We start from the raw sequence: 23145 nt of genomic DNA, 5'->3' as shown, positions 1-23145 counted from the left end.
ATGAACAGTAGGGGAGCGCAATTTAACACACTTTTTGTGTTGTTATGGAAGCAACGTGACTTTCTGGACACATTACTACATTTCCTCACTCTGGACTTTGAATCTTTCAGTAAAGCCTCATTTGTGTTTTACATCCGCAAGCGACTGAATCTGGTTGGCACGTTACACGATGGGCTAAACTGGAACGTTGCACTTCACTCATTTTGTACATCAACAGTAAGTGCTAGATATAAAGTTTCTGTTCGATTGTAGCAGAGATGTGGATGTTGCTTGTATAAAAATATGTTTATTCCAACTTAAATATTTTTTTTAATTATTCAACAAAACAAAATACACTGCTCAAAAAAAGGAACGCTTTGAAAACACATCAGATCTCAAAGGGAAAAAAAATCATGCAGAATATCTTTCCTGATATGGACTGGGTAATGTGTTAGGAATGAAAGGATGCCACATCGTTTGATGGAATGAAAATTATCACCCTACAGACGGTTGGATTCAAAAACACTCCAAAAATCAAAGCAAAAAAATGATGCAGCAGGCTAATCCATTTAGCCAGAATTCCATTGCAGCAACTCAAAATGGTACTCAGTAGTTTGTATGGCCTCCACGTGCTTGTATGCATGCCTGAGAACGTTGGGGCATGCTCCTAATGAGACGACGGATGGTGTCCTGGGGGATCTCCTCCCAGATCTGGACCAGGGCATCACTGAGCTCCTGGACAGTCTGAAGTGCAACATGACGGTGTCGGATGGACCGAAAGATAATGTCCCAGGGGTGTTGTACTGGATTTAGGTTAGGCGAGCGGGGGGGCCAGTCAATGGTATCAATTCCTTCATCCTCCAAGAACTGCCTGCATACTCTCGCCACATGAGGCCGGGCATTGTCCTGCACCAGGAGGGACCCAGGACCCACTGCACCAACGTAGGGTCTGATAATGGGTCCAAGGATTTCATCCTGATACCTAATAGCAGTCAGGGTGCCGTTGTCTAGCCTGTAGAGGTCTGTGCGTCCTTCCAGGGATATGCCTCCCCAGACCATCACTGACCCACCACCAAACCGGTCATGCTGAATGATGTTGCAGATGGCATAACGTTCTCCACAGCGTCTCCAGACCTTGTCATGTCTGTCACATGTGCTCAGGTGAAACCTGCTCTCATCTGTGAAAAGCAGCCAGTGGCGGATCTGCCAATTCCAGTGTTCTAAGGCAAATGCCAATCGAGTTCTATGGTGCTGGGCAGTGAGCACAGGGCCCTCTACAGGACATCTGGCCCTCAGGCCACACTCATGAAGCCAGTTTCTGATTGTTTGGTCAGACACATTCACACCAGTGGCCTGCTGGAGTTCATTTTGGGGCTCTAGCAGTGCTCTTCCTGTTCCTCCTTGCACAAATGAGCAGATACCGGTCCTGCTGAGGGGTTAAGGACCTTCTACAGCCTTGTCCAGCTCTCCTAGAGTAACTGCCTGTCTCCTGGAATCTCCTCCGTACTCTTAAGACTGTGCTGGGAGACACAGCAAACCTTCTGGCAATGGCACATATTGATGTGCCACCTTGCAGGAGTTGGACTACCTGTGCAACCTCTGTAGGGTCCAGGTACCGCACCATGGTACTAGTAGTGACGCTGACCCAAGCCAACTGCAAAACTAGTGAAAAATCAGTCAGAAAAGATGAGGAGGGACAAAATGCCAGTGGCCTCCACCTATTAAACCATTCCTGTTTTGGGGGTCGTCTCATTGTTGCTCCTCTACACCTGTTGTTAATTTCATTTCAACACCAAAGCAGCTGAAACTGATTAACAACTCCCCCTGCTACTTAACTGACCAGATCAATATCCCAGAAGTTGAATTGAGTTGATGCTATAATTTGATTAAAAAATGTTCCTGTAATTTTTTTGAGCAGTGTATGTTAGGTTGTGCCTCTGCCTTACATCATTAACTAACACATACACATAAAGCAGACATATCGCTTCATTCGAGTTTAGAAAGAGCTGTTCGATGTCTGCAAATACTTTTTCCTCATTTTCCTCAGTGCGTTTTGTGGCCATCTTGGGTGATATGGTAGTCTTGCTTAGTCACCACCATTGTTCTATAGATTTTTACATGAACATTCACCGTGAAGATCAGCCTTAGTTGCAGATTGGTGTAACTTTGTTTGTGACAGGTAAGTCCTCGCTTACATCTTAGCTATGACTGACTTAGCAGTTAAGACCATCTTAGTTAAGACCTGTTGGTGCAGACGGCCCCTGGTGAGCATTATTTGTCTTTCCACTCTATTGTTCTTTGTTCCAAGTGATCATACTTGTGCTTTTGGCACGGTTTAGCTGCGCTCCAGGTTAGCATACCTGTGCTGTTGGTTTTCTCTTCCACTCTGAAGCAGGTGCTGAGGGTAACAGCCTCTATTGTGTTATCGGTTTGGGCCAAGCAGTCAAAGTTGTCGAGGCTGATTTCAGAGGGGGAGAAACTGAGTTGTGCAGAAACAGACAGAACTGGTCGAGCCCTGAAAGAACCACATGCATCACAGGTATAACTAACTGAGCTACAGAAACACTTAACAGGAACACATCAGAGATACAGTTAGAATAAAAACAATTGGCTTGTCATTTGTCATGTGTTTTTCTCCTCACTGTGAGGCACCATGAAATAAAAAACATTTATTTATGTGTAGAACTTCAGCAAATGTACTTAATTCTACATTGATTTTCCACAAAATATTTGGTTCAAAGATACACGACCATCTGCTGGCTCAGATAAGCTGCCTAACTTAGTTGTTTATTTAACTGTGTTAAGGTTATGTGGTTGGATTAGTTGGTGTTCACTTCATGTTCTTACTTTAGCAGCATCACCGTCCCTCGTGCTCCCACAGCAATGTCTGTAAGTCCATCTCCTTCCATGTCCATGACTCCATCAATCGCCACACCAAACTGCTGCAGACTCTCTGAAATTGTCCAAGCCAGGATTCGCTACAAGTGCAAACAGTTTTACTGGCAAATGCATCGGTGATGATGAGAGCGGCACCAGCTAATCTATCTTCTTAACTGATCTTTTACCTCCATCCCTCTCATTTTTCCTTTACTATCAACATATGAACATACAAATGAAACTGGACTCTTCATTCTGTACAAAGTGCTCTTCAAATTCATTTTAGTTTCCAGTCTTTGAAAATACTTTTGATAGACATCATTCCATATCACAGAAACTACAACACCAGTTATCACAACTTGCCCTCAAGATCAATACACTCTTAGACTATGGTAGCGTAGCCTGTGGTAGTCTGGTAGTTTACATCAGCTTTGGCTTCCTGCCACACATTCCACCACTTTCTGCCTATGATAGAGATGATCACTCCAAAGAATTAAGCAACACCAGTTTCTTTTGCTTTCTCTCATTCTCCTTAATGAATCAGCAGGAGTGGTAGCATCTGTTTGCTTCCTTCTTGCCAAGAAAAAGTGCTTCACAATTCTCCCACCTCATTCCACTCATCTTTCAGACCCTCAACAAATTTTCTTTGGCACACATCAACACTGAAGATGTTATATGATACTGAACCCCTCTCCACTTTTAGGCGAAATTGCTAGGTATCTCATACCATCATGCCCTCAGCAGCAACAACTGCAATCAAACATTTGCGATAACTTGTGATGAGTCTTTCACATCACTGTTGAGCATGAACTGCCCGATTAAGGTCTTGCCACAGCATCTCAAAGGGATTCAAGTCCAAAACCTTAATTTTGTTTCTTTTGAGATATTCAGAGGGGCATTTGCTAGTGTGCTTTGGGTCATTGTCCTGCTGCATAACTCAACTGTGTTGTTTAGGAAGGGACCGACGGGCAGACATTCTCCTTCAGGATTTTCTGACAGAGAGCAGAATTCATGGTTCCATCAAGAAGTTGTCCAAGTGCTGGAGAAGCAAAGCAGCCCCAGATCATCACACTAACACCACCATGTTTTGCTGTTGGTTTGATGCTCTTATGGTGGAATGCAATGTTAGCTTTATGCCAAATGTAACAGGACCCATGTCTTTCAATGGTTCTACTTTTGACTCATCAGACCACAGAATATTATCCTACAGGTCTTGGGGGTCATCATTTTGGCGAATGTCAGATGAGCTTCTTTTTGGTCAACAGTGGTTTGTGCCTTGCAACACTCCTATGGATATCATTTTTGCCCTGTGTCGTTGTCATTGTGGAATCAAATACATTGACTTTAACTGAGGCAGGTGAAGCCTGCAGTTCTTTAGATGTTCATCAGGATTCTTTTGTGACCTCGTTGATGCGCTGTTAGTGAAATTTTGGAAGGTTGGCCACTCTTGGGCAGGTTGACCACCGTTACAAGTTTTCTCCATTTGTGGATAATGGCTCTCACTGTGGTTCTCTAGAGTCCCAGAGCCTCAGCAATGTCTTTGTAACTCTTCCCAGACTGAAGGATTTCAATGACTTTGTTTTAGAATGTGGCATCATGTGCTGCTTTTTGAGATGATTTAGCTGCTTCACACTGCCACATAGGTGCTATTTAAGTGATGTTTAGATCCAGCAGGTCTGACAGTAATCATGTCTGGGTGTGGACAGTGAAACTGAATACAAAAGTCAATTTTTTTTTTTTTACTAGTTGAATTAGTAGCTAAGGGGGGGCAGTTAATTTTTCACATAGGACCAGGTAGGCTAAACAGCATTTTTCCTTCAATAAATGAATTTAACAGCATTTTGTGTTTACTTATCAAAAGTAGTTAAATGACAAAATATATGCAGTGGCATCTTCTCTATGTCCAGCAATTCAAAACTCCATCTAATTCAATATAAAACCCTTCACAGAAAATATATTACAGCCTACAGCCTCTAAACTACACCGTATGGGATTCAGTTACAGTGATACACGCCAACATTGCCCAGCTTTAACAGAGCAATACTATCATGCTTTCTGGAATTGTCCCCCGACCCAGCAGTTTTGGTCAGAGGTCAGAGATTTTGGGCCTTGTCATCCCTTTATGTCCCATTGTAGTGCTATTTAATGACCTGTCCTCACTTTCAGCACCCAGTAACCTCAAATCCTTTATATTCATATCACTTACCATTGCCAAAAAAGTGATACTGCTGAAAAAAAAAAGGTTAAATGATCTGAAACATTAAAGTGTGACAAATATGCAGAAACATGGAAGGAGCAAATACTTTTTCACAGCACTGCAGTGTTAGAAGTCTTGCCCAAGGACTCTTTTTGGGATAGTCCTTGCCCAGGTGGAGGATCGAACCACAGTCTGCACCGTGGAGGGCAGAGGTCTTACCCACTACATCATACCAACCAACTACTACACTCTTCTTGACCTCCATCATATATATAACCATTATATCCTTCAATTTATCCTCACCAGCTTAGAATTATTGGCTTCTTTTTGCCTCTATAGTCATATTATATAGTTAGTGTGGAAAAATATTATTGATTTTTTCATACATCGTGATTTTTCTTGAAAGATTCTATATCTATGCACAAAACATGACAGACTTTAATCCTATTAGATGGTAAAACTAGAGGTGTAGACTTAAAGACATAAGTTCCCTTTTGTGTAGCCTACATTTGATGCAACTAAGCTAACACTTCTTGTGATGTTGGACACATACTGTGCTTTGCACCTGGGGTGTACCTGAATGTACTGGGGGAAGGGTTTATGCCTTGTATTGCGGTTTTGGGAAGTACCTGGCTGTACTGTGGACGTATACCCTGTGTGCGGTTCCCAAGGTAGATGTAAACAGCTCCTCTGCCACCGTCCTCCAGTGGAGCTCCAACAGCTACATCCTGCAGGTCATCTCCATTCAGATCTGCTACAGATGTTACAGTTGCTGCAAACTGGCCCTGAACACAGTCAGCCACCTCCAGTTCCTTCTCCACTTCCAGCTATGGAAAGAGAAAAGGGACCACACATAATTGGAACTGTTACCAACTACCATTGTCTTAGATTATTGGTAACACTGTAAGTGTTCATGGGGCATAAGACATGATTCTTACATGAGCTCATCAAAACAACTGGCATAAACCTGCATAAACACTTTTAAGTTTACTCCTCGTTTGTCATATTGTCTAGCATAAAGGCTGCTTTTGAAAGCTTTGATGTCAAATTGACATAGCAGCCTTGTTAACTGGCAAAGATTTTTCTCAAATTAAGTTGTTATTACTTATTATTACTTAATTATTATTGTTATTTTCTGTGAAATTACATGTAAACTGACTTTGTAAGTGTGTATTATAGGGACATAATGCTGCTGATGTGATTTAAGTAAATGGGGTAGACTCGATTTACCAAAGGGCCACAGAAAATGCTCATTTGTTCAACCAGTCTAAGTTGTCACTGAGCTATAAAGTCTGTCATTCACCCCATATGTGTCATGACACAACCTAATGTCAGAAATAAACCAGTCACCTGTCTGTCAACTTGACAATAAAGCTGATGAATGCAACTTTTCAGACAAGTTGGGATGCATGTTTATATATGTTTATACATGCTTATTTTTGTTAATGTGTCATGAAGTGCTTATGTAGGTGTCACACAGTCTTACGAACACTGGCCAACAGTAAAGAGTTACTGAATTAAATAGGAATGTATGAATGAGTCATTGCCTGAGAGAAGAAGTTTGATGTCAAGCTAGATCTACCATGAGTGGTTCCAGGCTATGAGGTCTGAAGAGTTACACACAGAGACATATTATTTAAGGTCTTTCCAGCAAATGGATGCAGCCAGAAAAACAGGAATGAGATTAGGAGCCAGAAGATGGAAGATAAACTGCTAGACCATCTATACAGTAATGCAAGGTGTGCAAGAAGCTTGCAGGAGTATCACATAGGATTGCACACATGCATAACAACCTGCTTGAAGCCAGTGTCAAAAGTCTCGTGAAGATATGACATCAGTGACATCTTGTAAAGGAAACTGTTGGAGGTACCTAAGGCTGTGGGGGTAGAGCTGATGTGGGAGCTACCAAGAGATATCACTGTCCTTCAACAGTCTAAAACTATGATGAAGTCACTTTAGAAGGTGTGGAATAGGTAGTACCAGAACACAGGTACAACATTCAAATGATGCCATCCACAATGTCACCCGTGTCTAAGAAGAACAGCCAAAGGTTGAGGTACCATTTTCTAGTACTTCATTTTGCTCATCTCATCCCATGTGCAAGACACTCAGGACAATGTTCTTGTTTTCACTAACCTTTAATGTATACAGATGCCCAAATACACTGCCAGAGATCAGTGCAATGATGCCGTCTCACATTAGTCTATTCCAAATAAATATTGCTCCCTTTGAAAGGAATTTCTTAGACACTGTTGGACCACTAGAGAAGACCAAAAGTGACTCTGGACTATGAATATAATGGACATTTATGATGATGACACTCAGTTCTGATGTTCAAAGAATAGGACGGCCAGCAGGTCTAGCTGACAAAAGCCAGGAGGACTGAGTGAGGAACAATTCTATGGTCTTTGTTTGTTCGGTTCTTTTGTTCACCTACAAAAAGTCCCCTTAAGTGTTCACAGAATTCTTACCATCTGAGCTGTGGTATGGTTAATCAGGACCTCTGGGCTGGGAGCAAATAAAAGGATCATGTAACAGAGAAAGGTGCAGTTGACTGTGTACTCCAGAGAGCCTTCAAGGTGCAGAAAGATCTGGTATCACAAGCATTTCTGCCAGTAAACATTTTCTCCAGAACATAGAGTCTTACTCTCTACACTCCATCTACACTCCACTGCCAGCAAGCAAAAGTGGAAGGCCCCCTACACATCACCAAGAAGGTGGGCCTTGAGACATACTAAGTGAACCAAAGACAAGGAGAAACAGGTATACCTCATAAACCTCTTCAAGGCCTAGAAAGGTAAGGGACTGCACTCCAGCAACATCCTTGCTTTTGCTTCAAGCACTCTGGGAAACAAAGCTGAAGAGGTTGTGCTACAAGCATCAACTGTATCTGTTTCAACAAAGATGAGGGTGGACTGAAAATCACCATCATGATTACACTTGATAATTGGCTAGTGTTTTGGCCTTGCTATCCAAGTGCTAAAGAAAATGGTGGCTGTTTTATAGGAGGAGATTCAAGCTGTGCTACAATTAGGAATCAACGAGCAATTGCACAGAGAATTTAATGGAATTGCTCCTCAACGATCATGGGCCAGGATCCACAGTTTTCCTGGATCAATGGCCACAATCCTCAATCTTCTGGAAAGGAATGTAAAAGACAAGTTCACAGTAAACCTCTTTAAAGGTTACTGGTATGTCCCTATGAAGGAGTGGCCTAGGACACAGCAGTGGTTAGTTCCAGTTCATGCTCTTTGGCCTCCATGAGGCCCCAGTGTCGTTCCAGCATCTAAAAGACCAAATATTCCAAGGATTCAAGGACGAAGTTCTTCAGATATTTAAGGGAGAGTGTCCTGGATCAAGACTATAAATGACCAGGATGACCCAGTGGTACCTCAAGATCCAACCATTCTAGTTCTTAAGTCATCAAACAAGCAAGAAGAGTATTACCGCTGACCATTTCTCTAGGCTGCCCGCTCTCCATCGCAAGAGAGGAGAGTTGTACTGGACAAAGGAACCATGATAAACTGTAAACAATTAAAGGTATTTGTCCACAAATTTTCAGCAGATATGTGATGTAAATCTACTGATCATAGGAAATTCAACATTAAACATATGTTCATATTTTTTACCAAAAATATTTTGAGGTGTGACTGAAAAACCCAAATGACATTGATATCACACTCTTATTGGACTATCTTTGACTGCTTTTCGCTGACTGCAGTGTAGCTGTAGATGAAGACTGTGCTGTACCTTATTTGTGACCCTGTAGACATACATCCTGCCTTCTCTCCGCGGCTGAGCCTGGTAGTACAGAGGAGCTCCAACCACAAGAAAGTCAGTGTCACCATCCGAGTCCACATCCAACAAACAGAGAGATGAACCAAAGTACGAGCCGACCTGCAGAGGAATTGTTTATGATCTGGAATCAGCTGAGTAACCATGAGAAGCTATTGGATATAAAAACAATAGAAGGATATGTGAAGGTTGAGTTCTTTTGAGTTACTGGCCTGTTCTCCACTGACACTGGTGGTGACTTCCCATGTGTTCTGCTTACTGAAGAGAGTGACCTGACCATTGTAATTGGACCTTGGAGCTCCAGAAAACAAAAGAGAGACTCCACCTTTCTGTCCAACTGCTGTGGAGTAACCTAAACAGACCAGCAACGTTTCACATGTATTAACAGTAATATTATGTACACTTTTAATACCTTAAAATCCCAGCTGGCTTATTTTTCAGTAACTACAAGGACTTCAGTGCAAACTGGCTAAGCTGTTCTTAGATGGAGAAGAGTGTAATACAACTTTGGATTCTGTCCATTTAACCACACATCTCTACATAACCACACCACCTTACTACAACAATTACAAATTACTTAACATTATAATGTAACCAAAAACAAACCAAACTGGTCCTAAGCCCCCCATCCAACTTTTTGCTCACATTTTTGCTCCAACCCAACCTGCAATACATAGGGATGAAGGGAAAATGTGGACTGTCTTGGGGGCCTGAGGATTGGGTTCAGAACCACTGTTCTACCACTCAAATAAAACATACATACACTACACAGCTAATCAAAGGCAAATGCATAATGTAAATGTATAATGTACCCATGTAGGAGTCGTTGTTCAGCTTTGGGTCTTTGATTTCTATCTCTGTGGATCCAACTTCATAAAGCATTCCACGCCATTCATTCGATCCAACAGCTCCCAACACCAGAACATCCTGCCGTCCAGAGTAAAACAGACATATGTCCAGTATGAAAAATAGTAGCAACAAATTTAAAAACATGTTGCATAATATCACTGCATTTTACAACCCCATTTCCCAAAAAGTTGGGACGCTGTGCAGAATGTAAATAAAAATAGGACACGATGATATGCAAATCATGTAAAGCATATTTTTAAAGGAAAATAGTACAAAGACAACATATCAGAAGTTGAAACTGAGAAATTGTATTGTTTTTTGAAAAATATTTCAAAATATTTCCCATTTTGAATTTAATGCCAACAATACATTCCAAAAAAGTTGGGACGGGGGCCGGTGTTTCATCACCTCTTCTCTGTAAGCGTTTGGGAACTGAGGAGACACTGCTGTAGTTTTGAAAGTGAATTGTTTTCCTTTCTTGTTTGATACAGGATTTCATCAGTTCAGGGGCTCATTTGTCATATTTTTCATTTCATAATGTGCCAAATGTTTTCAGTGGTGACAGGTCTGGACTGCAGGCAGGTCAGTTTAGCACCCGGACTCTTTTAGTACAGAGCAATGCTGCTGTAATACATGCAGAATGTGGTTTGGCATTGTCTTGTTGAAATAATCAAGGCCTTCCCTGAAAAAGACGTCGTCTGGATGGCAGCATATTTTGTCAAACATGTATATATCATTCAGCATTAATGGTGCCTTCACAGATGTGCCAGTCACCCATGCCCTGTGCACTAATGCCCCCCTACACCATCATGAATACTGGCTTTAGAACTGTGCACTGATAACAAGCTGAGTGGTCTTCAGGGCCCATTTGAGGGCCCAAAGATCACGGCCAGCTAATACTGATTTTTGGCCTTGTCCCTTACATACAGAGAATTTCTCCAGATTCTCTGAATCTTTTAATGATATTATGTACCGTAGATGATGAAAAGCAAAAGTTCTTTGCTATTTTACATTGAAAAATGTTATTCTTGAACTGTTGCACTATTTGATGGTGCAGTTTTTCACCCCTCCTCATCTTTACTTCTGAAAGACTCTCTGAGATGCTCTTTTATACCCAATCATGTAACTGACCTGTTGGCAATCAACCACCGGGGTCCAACTTTATGAGCCTTTTGTTGCCCTTGTCCCTACTTTCTGGAACATGTTGTTGGCATCAAATTCAAAATGAGCAAATATTTTTCAAAAAACAATAAAATTTCTCAGTTTCAACATTTGATTTGCTGTTTTTGTACTATTTTCAATGAAATGAAATTAAATGATTTGCATGTCATTACATTTTGTTTGTATGTACATTTTGCACAGCATCCCAACCCACTGTCTGTAGTATACATTATTAGCAATAGTTGCCTAGAATTAGTTATATTTGTAGTAATAAAGAGGCTCAGTAGAGTTCAGGACTCTATTCAGCAATGAAAAAAATACACTACGACATCTCATTTAAACAATTTTGTTGTCACCCAGTCCTGCTACTAATATTTTACATAAAGAGTCATAAACATTGCTATTGGAGTGTATGATTCATTCACTGATTACATGTTCTACAGAAAAAAAGTCATGTTAAAGTCATTTGTTGAGTAAATCAAATCTAAAAAATATTTTTGCTATCCAGGGATGAAGTACAGGCCCATGCACAGACATTTTGGGGGATGGTGCAATCAGAAAAAAAGCAAAAATGTACTAAAATTTACTCTCTGAGCAGGTATTTGAACCCTTATTTCCACTTAAAACATTTTGTAATTACAATAAACCTTGGAGTTTATTTAAGAGCTTTTTTCAGAACAATTAAAATGTTTTGCCAAGTTATGTGATACTTTCTTCAAGGGATTATTGGTGCATTAGTGGTGAGATTTCTGATGCTCTGGTGATAAGGGCATCCGTGACAGGTTGGAGTTACTGAGGGGAAAAATGCTAGAATTTTATTTTTTTGTCATTTTACAGATTTTAAGATTTATTATTGTGCACTTATGGTAGTACTGACCGGTTTGAATTAGGCTACCAAGAATATAAGTAAATGCTTCATTGTGTGCATCCATGCTTAATAAAACTCCCTTCTGTCAGGATATTGCAGAATATTTACTAATATGGCAGTATGTACAATACTGATATAACCCAGGTCATTTCCACATGGTAGGCAGAAGATGCCAATACTCTGAAGACCTGAGAGCACACAATTTATGAAGTGTGACATGATTAGGGAACTAAAATAATATATTATGGGATTAATTTCATTACATTAAACGAATCCTTTCTGAATATTACCTGAAATTCCTAAATGACAGAAGGTATGTTTAGTATTATGCTATCAGAAACAGATTCTACTATAATAGATCAGTAGATTTAGTGATAGTTATTTTGAGGCTCTGAGGTTGGAATATGTTTAGTTGTACTTTATCATAGACAGCACTGAATCCACTTTGAGACAACTCCTTTGTCCGTTCCCTGTGTCCACCGCTCTGATCTCCTGAACAAGGAAAATACAGGATTTATTAGGACACTTCAGCTGTTTTCACAAAATGTTTTGAAGCACATTAAAAGCAGAAAAGCAAAAAACACAAAAAGGGCCTTCTGGGTATCTTAGACACAGTCATACCAAAAGTCAATCTCGTGTGAACAGTCAATGTCAGACAAGCAAAACAATTCTGACTCATATCCACACTGCAGTGTGAACTCATGTGAGCTATAAAACTCTGTACTTATGCTTTTCCTGATACCTTCAATGTTGTAGATCTTATTTTGCAGCTTATCCAGAAGTCCTCCCAGTCCACTGTAGTCTTCAATCTGGAATGTGTTATTTTCTTTGGGCTCTGAAGAAAATCTTCTGAGCTTTTGTACGTCTATATTCCCCACCTGTCAAAGACAAAACCATTTACTGCACTGTGATGGTGAGTACAATTGATGGGTAGATGGATGAGTGTTGTATGTCTATTCTTCACCTTAGATCTTTAATCAGGTGCGCCAGTTATAAGACAACGAGTCACAAACATGGATATAATGCTGTGACTGTGGAAGACTGGAAGCTCTGGTTGTTAAGTAGAGAACTTTCCGGAACAGTAAATGAAGATGCTGCCAAAACGGCAGAACCAAAAAGAAAACACGCCCTACCACCGGCCCGTTACGTCTCCTGTTCTGGTAGTGCAGCTAGTCTACCTGGAGGTGGTCACATGTAGGGTGGGATGACAGGCAGCATGAACAGTGGTGCTATGGTGACTTCAACATCTGCTAAGGAACCCCTTAACCTATGGTTTAGGTTAGGAATCATCTTGTTCATCCCTGCGGCTACTGGAGTTTGGGAACGCCAGTGCCAAAAAGGAAAGCAGAAGTCTCTACCACCGCAACCAGAGCTCACTACCAGGAATCAGTTTGAAGCCCTCAAGTCCCTTTCCTCCCCTGCATTAGCGGCCATAGCTAATCTCTTGCTTTCCAGGTCTTCAAGTTTTAGATAACGTCAGAAGATTTCCTGCTGCTTTTAATAAAAAACAAGGACGATTGTTGTACATCATGATATATCTAACCTTAAAAGCTAATTGCTCAAAGAACATTTTTCTTCACTGCTGCGTGGTGTAAGGAAGACAACAAAAGCCAGAATCATCATTTGAGTTCCTTTGCCTACTTACAGAAGAATCAGTGAACCTTTTAGCAGTTTCAGCTCCTGTTCCTGAGTGGTTGATCCCCTCCACTGTCCAGGTCCTCAAGCAGGATCCAGCAGCAGACCCAGACTTTGACCCAAATCTTCATCCTGGTCCAGCACCAGCCTTGCCTTCTCCTGTGATCCTGTACACTGGTCTACCAACTGCCCTGCATGCTGCAGGTGGCCAGCAACCTTGCCTGGATGCTGCTGCAGGTCTGCATGTCTCCATAGACATTCTTCAGGCATGCCTACACTTGACCTACAAGCTGCAGGTTCACCTGCCTCCATGGACGTCGCTGCAGGTCTGCCTGCCTCCATGGACATCGCTGCAGGTCTGCCTGCCTCCATGGACATCGCTGCAGGTCTGCCTGTCTCTATGGACATCGCTGCAGGTCTGCCTGTCTCTATGGATGTCGCTGCAGGTCTGCCTGTCTCCATAGACGTTCTTCAGGCCTGCCTGCACTGGACCCACAAGCTGCAGGTTCACCTGCCTCCCTTTAGCCAAGGTTACCAGTTGCTTTGCTTTTTGGTTTAGACCCTTGCCTGTTTACTTGTTACTCTTTCTGTCTGTTCCTATGTACCATATTTGGCTCTTCCTGTTTTTGACCTGGTCTGGTGTTAACCCCACTGTTTCATTTCATTCTCCTTTTAATAAACCTTATGCTTTGTTTTATGTCCGCGGGTGTCAGGTTCATCAACCCAGCGTTACATACTCTTTGTCTGTTTATTATTTTTCTATTCAATTGCATCTGGTTTTGCAATAATCCAACTATATGCATAGTAGGCATTGTGTGATTGTTTAATGTGTTGCTTTAATGAACTCACCCCAATAACAAAGCGAGTGATATGTTGGTCTTCACACCTCTTTATAACATCTTTAGTGTTAAAATCAGTAGGAGTTCCATCTGTAATGATGACCAGAGCTTTTGTAGCATCAGGATCCGCACCAGAGAACACATTATTAAAGAGGTTTACTCTGGAAAACAAACAGTGCTGTTTTAATAAAAATCAATTTACATAAAAATACAGTTACATTCTCACTTCAGGATCCAGTTATTGTGACACATTAGTCTAAATGAAACACAGGTGTGAGTTGTTAAACACTGATCTTTCTAAATCAAACTGGAGGGATTTTCATTTGTGCTCTTACTGTTACATTCAGCCATCATCTTGTTCATAGCATGGCTCTTTTCAGGTATGACAGAAAACTCCACCCTAATTCTGACTGGTATAAAAAAATATATTCATTTAACAGTAACAGTTACAGCCCCCTCTGACCAAATTACATATTTTGTTGATTTCTGAAGTTAAAAAAAGGTCATGACGCTCTTTGGCTCTGTACTCTTTGGGCTCAATCTTCCAGAATCCCCTGGGAGATCACATGACTCCAGCCTCACTCTAGGGCTCCAGCCAGCACTCCAGTTCCCCAGTGTATTGATCTGTATCACCTGTTCTTCTCTGATTCGGTTAGTTTAAAGCCTGCGCTTGTAGATAGTTTCATTGTAAAGTATTGCTTCTTTCCACTGAGCATTATTTCTGACTTTTTATTCCTATTCTGACCTGCTCTGCTGTGTTTGTTGACCTGCCTTTTGCTTGAACCTTTTTGAACTGTTTGCCTGGTTATGTTTGTGTTTTTCGTGTATTTTGCCCCTTATGGATTTGACCATAGCCTGTGACCTGACTATGATTGTGGATTCTGTTTGAACTAGTAAAGACTCTTATTCACTTTTTACCTGCGAGCGTCTGCGTCATTTTGTCGCATTACATAAACACAGCGTCTGCAGCAAACTATTAAAATTCATAATGTTCACACAAAAGTTAATACACAGTTACTTTATATTTGATTGACAAAAATAGAACTAAATAAAACAGTAATTGTGATGTGCGGTTGTAATTAAACCTAATTAACTCATTTACTTGTTAGGACTAGTTTGACAGGTCATTAGGAATTGTCAGCTGATGAGAATTCCAGAGCATCATTCACTCTCTGACTCTTTAAACCATCTGCTAACATTCAACAGCCATGAGCTCTTCTAAGCAGCTGGTTGGGAATCTGAAAATGAAGCTAACTGATGCCTGCAAAGCAGTAGAAGGTTGTAAAATCACATCAAAGAGTGTTCAGCTCACAATTTCCACTGCTGGAAATGTCATTCAGAAATGGTAGTTAATGGGAGTCAAGGAAAGATCTTAAACTCTCAAATAGAACTACTTAAATGCTGGCCAGAAAGGCAAAGCGACACATCACCGTATGACAGCAAAGGACCTGCAGAAAGGTTTAGCTGAAACAGTTTTGAGTCATCGGAAGGAAATTTTATCTGCAACCTTATCAAGGAAGTCAATGTGTGAAGTGTGCAAAACATCAGCAAGAGGCATTTTGGACTGATGAAGTAAAAATAAAAACATTTGGCAGCAGTCCCCACAGTAATATTTAGAGATAAAAGGATGAAAGGAACACCATGTTCACTGTATAGCATGAGTGGATGTGGTATACTTTGGGGTTGTGAGACAACTAGTGGCTCAGGAAACACTGCACAGGTAGATGGAAGAATTTGCTAAATACCAGCAAATTGTGGAAGTAAATGTTATACAGTCAGTCAAGAAACTGGAGCTGAAAAGTGGCTGACTTTGGAAAATGATCCAAAACATACTTCAAAATCCACTTTCAATCATCTACTTCAAGAAACACAAGCCAAAGTTTTTGGAATGGCCCTTACAGCCCCCTGACCTGAACATCATTTACAATCTGTGGGCAGATCTTAAACATTCTGTGCATGCAAGAATATCGCAGAACTAGAGCCGCTCAACTGCCCAGGACACGGATGGCTGTGACATCACTGGGGACTGAGTTCAGTAGGACTATGTTCACACTGACACGCCACTTAAGATCTGAAACCTGAATTAACGAAACAGAAGATTGATCTCAGCCTACTTTCTCTCCTTTAGCGGAAACTCACAGATTACTCACAGTACATAGTCAATAGCCTGGTGGGTGTTTGTGAGATCCTTCATATGCTCCTCTTCATCAAGCTTTTTCTTAGCTGTGCCATTCTTGTAATCATTAAAGTGAAAAACGATCCGGGGAACTCCAGAAAACTGGACAGCAGCAAACTAAACACAGACAGAAAAAGACATTAAATGCATTGACTGCATTGACCACAATTACTGCACTGAGTGTATTAACTTCACTGAGTGTATTAACCTCACTGAGTGTATTAACCTCACTGAGTGTATTAACTTCACTGAGTGTATTAACCTCACTGAGTGTATTAACCTCACTGAGTGTATTAACTTCACTGAGTGTATTAACCTCACTGAGTGTATTAACCTCACTGAGTGTATTAACTTCACTGAGTGTATTGACTTCACTGAGTGTATTAACCTCACTGAGTGCACTAAATGACTTTTTGATTATTTGTTTTTTAGTATGGAAGCGTATGTCAACATTTCTACCAGCAGGTTACTGATGAAAAGAAGTCACGGTGATAATCAAGCAAAAATTGAAAATGATACTTCACACTGTGTTTACCTGAATGGTTGAGTCCTTAAGTTGATTTATAATATTCCAGATGAACTCTTTATTCTTGTTAAAGTCACTGGTTTTCATGCTGGAAGAGCCGTCGAACAGGAAGACCAAGTTCACTACACCTTTTGTGCACTCTGCAGAAAAATTACACACAGGTGATTATTCCAGATTTTCTGGTCCTGCAGTACTTTGTAAAATCAAAGGAAAATACATAGGGAAAATGACAGACTATTACTTTAGCTATGACTCTGAAGGGGATGGAGGCTACTACAGAGATAGGAAATTTGTAAATGTAACACAGACACGTGATATGACATTTTTGAACTTAAAAGAAGGAGTAAATATAACCCAGAAACCTATGTTAAAGATAGAGCTAGAGTGTGAATAGTAGTAAGGAGATTTTTGAACCTAGAGAACAGATGGTGGAAGAGCATGATGCAGATTTATCTGTGACAGCTCAGAGGACTATTTTAGATGTGGAAGACGGGTTTTTTGACTTTGACTGGACACCAGAAGACATGACTGACCATTATTGTGTATTACAGAAGACAGAAACTAAGTGGAAGGCATGTGGATTTGATTCCTAGGTGTTACAAATCGCAGACTCATGGGCAGGTAGGAACTTATGGTTCCAGCAGTTAACTCATTCTGTAAGATCGGTTAGAAAATGGAATTGTCCATGTGTGGTGAACCACTCAGACGCTCGCAGATAGAGAGACCAAAAAAGCTTTACTGTTTGAATCATCAATCAAAATCGTTGTCAGGAAACAGGTACAGGTCAAATCCAGAAAGGGCAGCAAGTAAAGAATCACAAACATAACAACAGGCCAACACAATCCAAAAGGGGTCAGGCAAAAACAGGTGAGTCAAAATACAGATGAATAGTCAAAACTGGAAAGCACAACACAGGAAATAAACACTCAGTGGCTCTAGAAAGAAGCAATACCTCGCACTGAACTGTTCTAAAAGCCCAGGCTTTTTACTGAAGCTGATAAGAGGTCACAGGTGTAACAGATCAGTACTCAGGAGAGAGAGACCTGTGATAGGAGCATGGTGGAGGGTCAGGAGTCATGTGATCCCCCAGAGGATTCTGGGAGATGGAGTCCAGGGAAACCTCTGAGCCATAGGGATGCATAACAATCGGTATGAAAAAATGATAACAGCCATCCCTGATCCGTTGAAAGTGAAATCTGTGGGGTTTGTGGTGATAAGACATATTTATTTCTACCGTATGGGTGGATAGGATGCTGTTACATGGCAACGTTGAAGCTTCCATATGAGGTTTTTACTGTCCAGAAGGGAAAAGTTTCTGATGAGATTCAATCTGATGCTATTTCTGAAAGTAAGAAAGGGAACTAGCACAATTTCATAATCTGGTGTCCTATCATTGGAGGATAAGTCTAGGAGAGAAGTGGGGTATAGGATTATTTCCATGGTATGGTGTGACATTTTTGACAGATCACATTGATAATATTACCTACACCCTACAGGATTTTGCAAATGAGACTATAAGAGGTTTTGAATACTTGTCAAATACTCAAAAGAGTCACAGACTGACGATGCTGAAACATGACATGGCTCTTGATTATCTTTTGGCCAAACAAGGGTGGCCTATGTGTGGCTCTGAGCTTAACTGGTGATGCCTGTTATACTTTGATTCCTGATAGTTCTGACGGTATGACTAGTGTCATAGATGCATTGAAGCATGTAAGGGATGCGTTTGGCCCATCGGAAGGAGCTGGATGGTCTGCGAATGCTTGGTTACAGGAGAGATTAGGACCGTTGGGAGAAGTTCTTATATCATTGAGTGTGATGTTCTGTTTCTGTACGTTGTTGTTGACCTTTGCGAAGGCTATGATATTGAGATGGGTTGGAGTTGTGATGCCTGGAGATCAAGTTCAGATGCCATTACTACATAGTGTCTATATTGACAGACGATGATGAGGAAGTGGTGATAGAAGGCGAGCTGATGGAGAAATATCCATTTTGAATATCTACTCCTATTATAGTCTTGACATTTATTTCTGTTACTATTTGGGTATTTAGTGGCCTCCTACTATAGAGTGTGATGATTGCAGGGGGAAATGAAAAAGGTGATTTATAACTTGGAGTAATCTGAAAGTATGATACTGTGAATTTCACATTTACTTATAAGGTGTTAACCCATATGTGATGTTTCAGTTTGCATCTGTTGTTTTTGCAAAAGATACTGGTTGGTGGTTTTCTTTTCTGTCCTTCAAGAACGATGTTGGGGAAGACCACTGTAAGGGTGGTTGGATCTTAAGGACACTGTGATACAATGCCCAGAGTCAACACATCATCGACACTACACTGAGAGTTGACGCTGCTGAGGAGCTGCAGTGTGATACATTTTTATGTCTTATGCCTATAGAGGACATTTATAAGGAAGTGATAATCCTAGTAAGACATACTAGTTGGATTGAGTGTTTGAGTTGTTTATTGCATGAGTAGTACTTAAATGTATAACACTTCCTTAAGATCCAACTTTCTTTGTTTTAATTGATTGAAGACTGATGGTTTCTGTTAGGGGGTAAAGTACATTGGGACCTCAGATGTTTTTTTTTTTTTTTTTTTTCTTCGGGTGCTTAGGGATAGGGGTGTTAGGCAGGGAAAGGTCCATTGGAAGGTCTGATGGGTCGACCAGCCTGAATGTGGACATTGTTTTGATTTTATTTTCTGAGGTTTTCATATGTATTTGCTTAAGTCATATCCATATACAACTTGTCAAAATTCCTCTATTTAAAGTAGTCCGGAGTATTCTATGTGGTCACCTAAGGCAGAGGGATCGTGAGAAAATTTTCCTGTCTAGATTGTGTGATGGACATTTCAGGAATGATAGCTGCCTGACAGGTTTTTTTCGCTCTCACACTCCAGAAAGTTGTTGCATTGCTAAGTTCATGCTGTAGGAAGCATGTGTAGGAGGACCTGTTATTTTGTTACCACCGCAAATATGTATGTGTGACTTTATAAAAGAAGGCAACAACACTTAGCAACACTCAACAAGTTCCAAGTATCTGTTTTGCAGGTCTGTTTTTGCAGGGGTTTGGAATGTTTAAGTTAAGGGAGCCACCTGGTCCAAAGGCCCACAGGGAGTAGGTCTCTAACTTTCTCCCTTCTTCTCTTAGTTCCAAATAGATGAGATCATTTTAAAAAGAACCATATGTTCTGTCTCCTGTTTTAACAACAAGCAGCCTATATAAGCGGTAGGCTATAGTGTTCTGGGGGGGACACTTTAGAATTGGTACGGATCCCCTCTCAGGTACTTTATAGTGCTTGATATGATACTGTTTTACTTTGTAATAAACATCTTATACAATGAAGACAGTGTCAGCGGAGTCTCCTTCATCATCTTCACATCATCGCTACTTAATAAACAACACCATCCAACGTCAGTACCTGACCAATGCTCAATCAAATCCTCACAGCAATGTTCAACATCTAGTGCAGGGGTCGCGACCCAAATGTTAAGAAAAGCCATTTTGTCCTTTCAGCAAAAATCAAACCACTTTGGGAGCCACAACCTTTTATGTCATTTTATGTCAACATTTTACCATCTTGGCTGTAAATATGTCTCAGTATGTGCTGATGTGCTAATATAGGATAAATGTATAAAATTTAATATAAATGAAAATGCAGACTTTGCTCTGCTTTAAGTTTTAGCTCAGGTGTAGCTGCTTTTCTTGCATCTCTGGTAGTAAACTTTTCTTCAAAAGCAGAACAGTTTCTTGTAAAATGACTCTAATTTTTCGACTTTTTACAAGACTGAAATGGTGCCTGAGGCGCCAGGATGTAACTGCTGTACGATTTAAGGTGGAACAGGAAAATTTCAAATTCAAAAAGCTGGTGAATAAGAAACTTCAGCTTTAGCTTTGCGACTTTTAGTGTTTTAGTTTCTCATTGCAGATTAAACATATGAGGAAACCAGCTGGAGTGATTATAAACACAAATAAGTCCATTCGTCTCTAAATTATCGATGTTTGTCTTAAATCTCTCTCTTTGCCGTTTCGTTAGCTACTAGCTAGGTGAGACTGTTGTCTGCGTTGCTATGGTGACCAGCAGTCTGCACTGATCTTCAGGGTTAAAGGGTGAATTAGCAGTTCTACATTAACTCCAGAGTTTAAGACCATTTATTGTTAAACTGTGTTGAACGATCAGCAGAGCTTTATTTTACTGTAAAGGAGGATTATTTTATTTTTACCTACTAATCTGATTCTGCTGTGGAGCCACAACAGGGCAGTGAAAGAGCTGCCTGTGGCTCCAGAGCCGCATGTTGCCGACCCCTGATCTATTATAAGGCCTTCCCAGAAGAGTAGAGGCTGTTACTGCAGCACAAACTCACTAATAACACTTCATTTCAGAAGAAAGTCTGGAGTTTACAGACTTCTGGGCATTAATCAGTCCTTGGGATAACAGTGTTAGCCCCAGTGGGAGTTGATTAAGCTTAGCATAAATAAATACCTCAACAAGGTACAGCTTGTTGGATTCACCCTGAGACAATGATTTTTTTAAAGAAGACAGAGTAAAAACTCAGAAAGTATAATAAAGTGTTGAAAAGTTACAAAGTGCAACACTGTCTAAGGAAGTAAACAAATCATTCTAGGGAAGTGTAGAGAGAAAGTGCTGAAGTGTCAAGAAAAAGAAGGTGTCTTAAGTCTGGATTTTAAGATGGCCAAATATGGAGTTATATGTTGTAGTTACACTGAACTGAATAGGCGGGAAAAAGCCATTGTAATGGGTCTGAATCTGCAAAGCCATGCTGAACTGCTGGTACCTTGGAAAGCGACCGTGTTGTTAGCGATGGGCTGCAGTTGACCGTTGAAGTGGTAGCAGATGCCGTTCAGGTACGAGTTTCCATCACAGTCATGAGCGAGACTGGGACTGCAGCTCTAAATCACAACCACAGGGTCCAAACAGGTTACAACAATTAATATAAGTAACAGAAACTAAACCTATATCAGACGTGTTGTGTTCTCAAATGGCTCTGCCCAGGTTTAGCAATACAGGATGGTCAGGCTTGTGCTGAGAGAATTGCTCCATCACACATTTAAGACTTGCAATGTCACAGTTATAGCTCAGTCTTACATTATCAGTCAAACGTTTGGGCATAGTAGTGAAGATATCAAAACTATACAGTTTTATATACAGAGACTGGAAGAGTGTAGAACAAATCCAGACTATCTTCTGTTTTAGATTCTTTTAGAAGTTAGCCCTCCTTTGTCCTGATGCAGCTCTGCATATACCTGCCCTTCTCTTAAGCTCTTAAGCTTCACAAGGAGCCATCAAAGTTGTTTTACCAACAGGAATAAAGACCATACACATATACTGAGACGTCTTTGGCTTCTGAAGACCACTTGTTTTAAAAAAATTGACTCAGACTCAAGACTCACAGGACCACGAATAAAACTGGTTGAATTAGGAGCCACAACCTTGATGCAGTAAATGAAGAAATCTTAGGTTTGTGACATTGTGACAGTCATTACTGCAATGCTGTTGTGCAGCTTGCAGCAGTGTCAGGTTCCCAATTAGGAAGAAAACATACTCCAAATGTGTTTATCAAATATATTTTTGCAACATATGAAAATGGCCAAATATGTATTTAAATACATTTTTAAAACTCATTTATCAGTATTAGTTATTATCTGTGTTCAGTTGAGTGTAATGAAGGTTCCAGATGTAACTAAACGTTCTTCTGTGATCTGCACTGTACTTTACATTAACCATGTCCGTCTGCAGTCAGACTCTCACACACAATGTATTTCACATAAACAAGATATCAGATCATAACTGCATTTTCACAGAGTATCAATACCCACAACACTCGTTTCTGTCCTGTTAAAGGATCATTAGATCAGATTTAAAATGAAGATACTGGAACACAAATTCATCTCTAAAGGTATCAGACAGTGAAGAGATCAGACAGGATTCTGGATGTTTTCACACATTTTCAGATGGATTTATAAACACATTTACAGTTATTTTGTCTGTGTGTAATATTTTCACATACAGTTTAAAATATGGTAATATTTTCTGAAATATAAGCCTTTAGATCAAAACAATCCAAGCCTTTTTATTAGTAGTATATATATATATATATATATATATATAATATATATATATATATATATAGAAACATCACTATTAATATCTTGAAAACGTTGTATTGATGCCCAGATGACTTTGACTAGTCAAGAAAACCTGAACAGCTAAAATACGATC

At 40.4% G+C, this 23145-nt stretch overlaps 1 protein-coding gene across 1 annotated transcript in view; it reads right to left on the bottom strand.

Annotated features, from left to right (window-relative positions):
- zmp:0000001082 (integrin alpha-D) overlaps positions 1 to 23145 on the bottom strand; it is a 50461-nt gene that overhangs the window by 14241 nt on the left and 13075 nt on the right. Inside the window, exons 5-16 of the mRNA XM_036564640.1 lie at positions 21701 to 21815; positions 16912 to 17042; positions 16351 to 16493; positions 14211 to 14361; positions 12469 to 12604; positions 12145 to 12218; positions 9661 to 9775; positions 9061 to 9200; positions 8804 to 8950; positions 5683 to 5880; positions 2827 to 2957; positions 2340 to 2494 (exon numbers count right to left, since the gene is read on the bottom strand). Of these exons, the coding sequence (XP_036420533.1) occupies positions 2340 to 2494; positions 2827 to 2957; positions 5683 to 5880; positions 8804 to 8950; positions 9061 to 9200; positions 9661 to 9775; positions 12145 to 12218; positions 12469 to 12604; positions 14211 to 14361; positions 16351 to 16493; positions 16912 to 17042; positions 21701 to 21815 (1636 nt within the window). The remainder of the gene's footprint in view (positions 1 to 2339; positions 2495 to 2826; positions 2958 to 5682; positions 5881 to 8803; positions 8951 to 9060; positions 9201 to 9660; positions 9776 to 12144; positions 12219 to 12468; positions 12605 to 14210; positions 14362 to 16350; positions 16494 to 16911; positions 17043 to 21700; positions 21816 to 23145) is intronic.

This window comes from Colossoma macropomum, unplaced genomic scaffold (assembly GCF_904425465.1).
Source record: "Colossoma macropomum unplaced genomic scaffold, Colossoma_macropomum, whole genome shotgun sequence".
NCBI lineage: Eukaryota > Metazoa > Chordata > Actinopteri > Characiformes > Serrasalmidae > Colossoma > Colossoma macropomum.
Note: the sequence above shows the minus strand (reverse complement) of the source record. Positions and strands in the feature narration are given on the sequence as shown.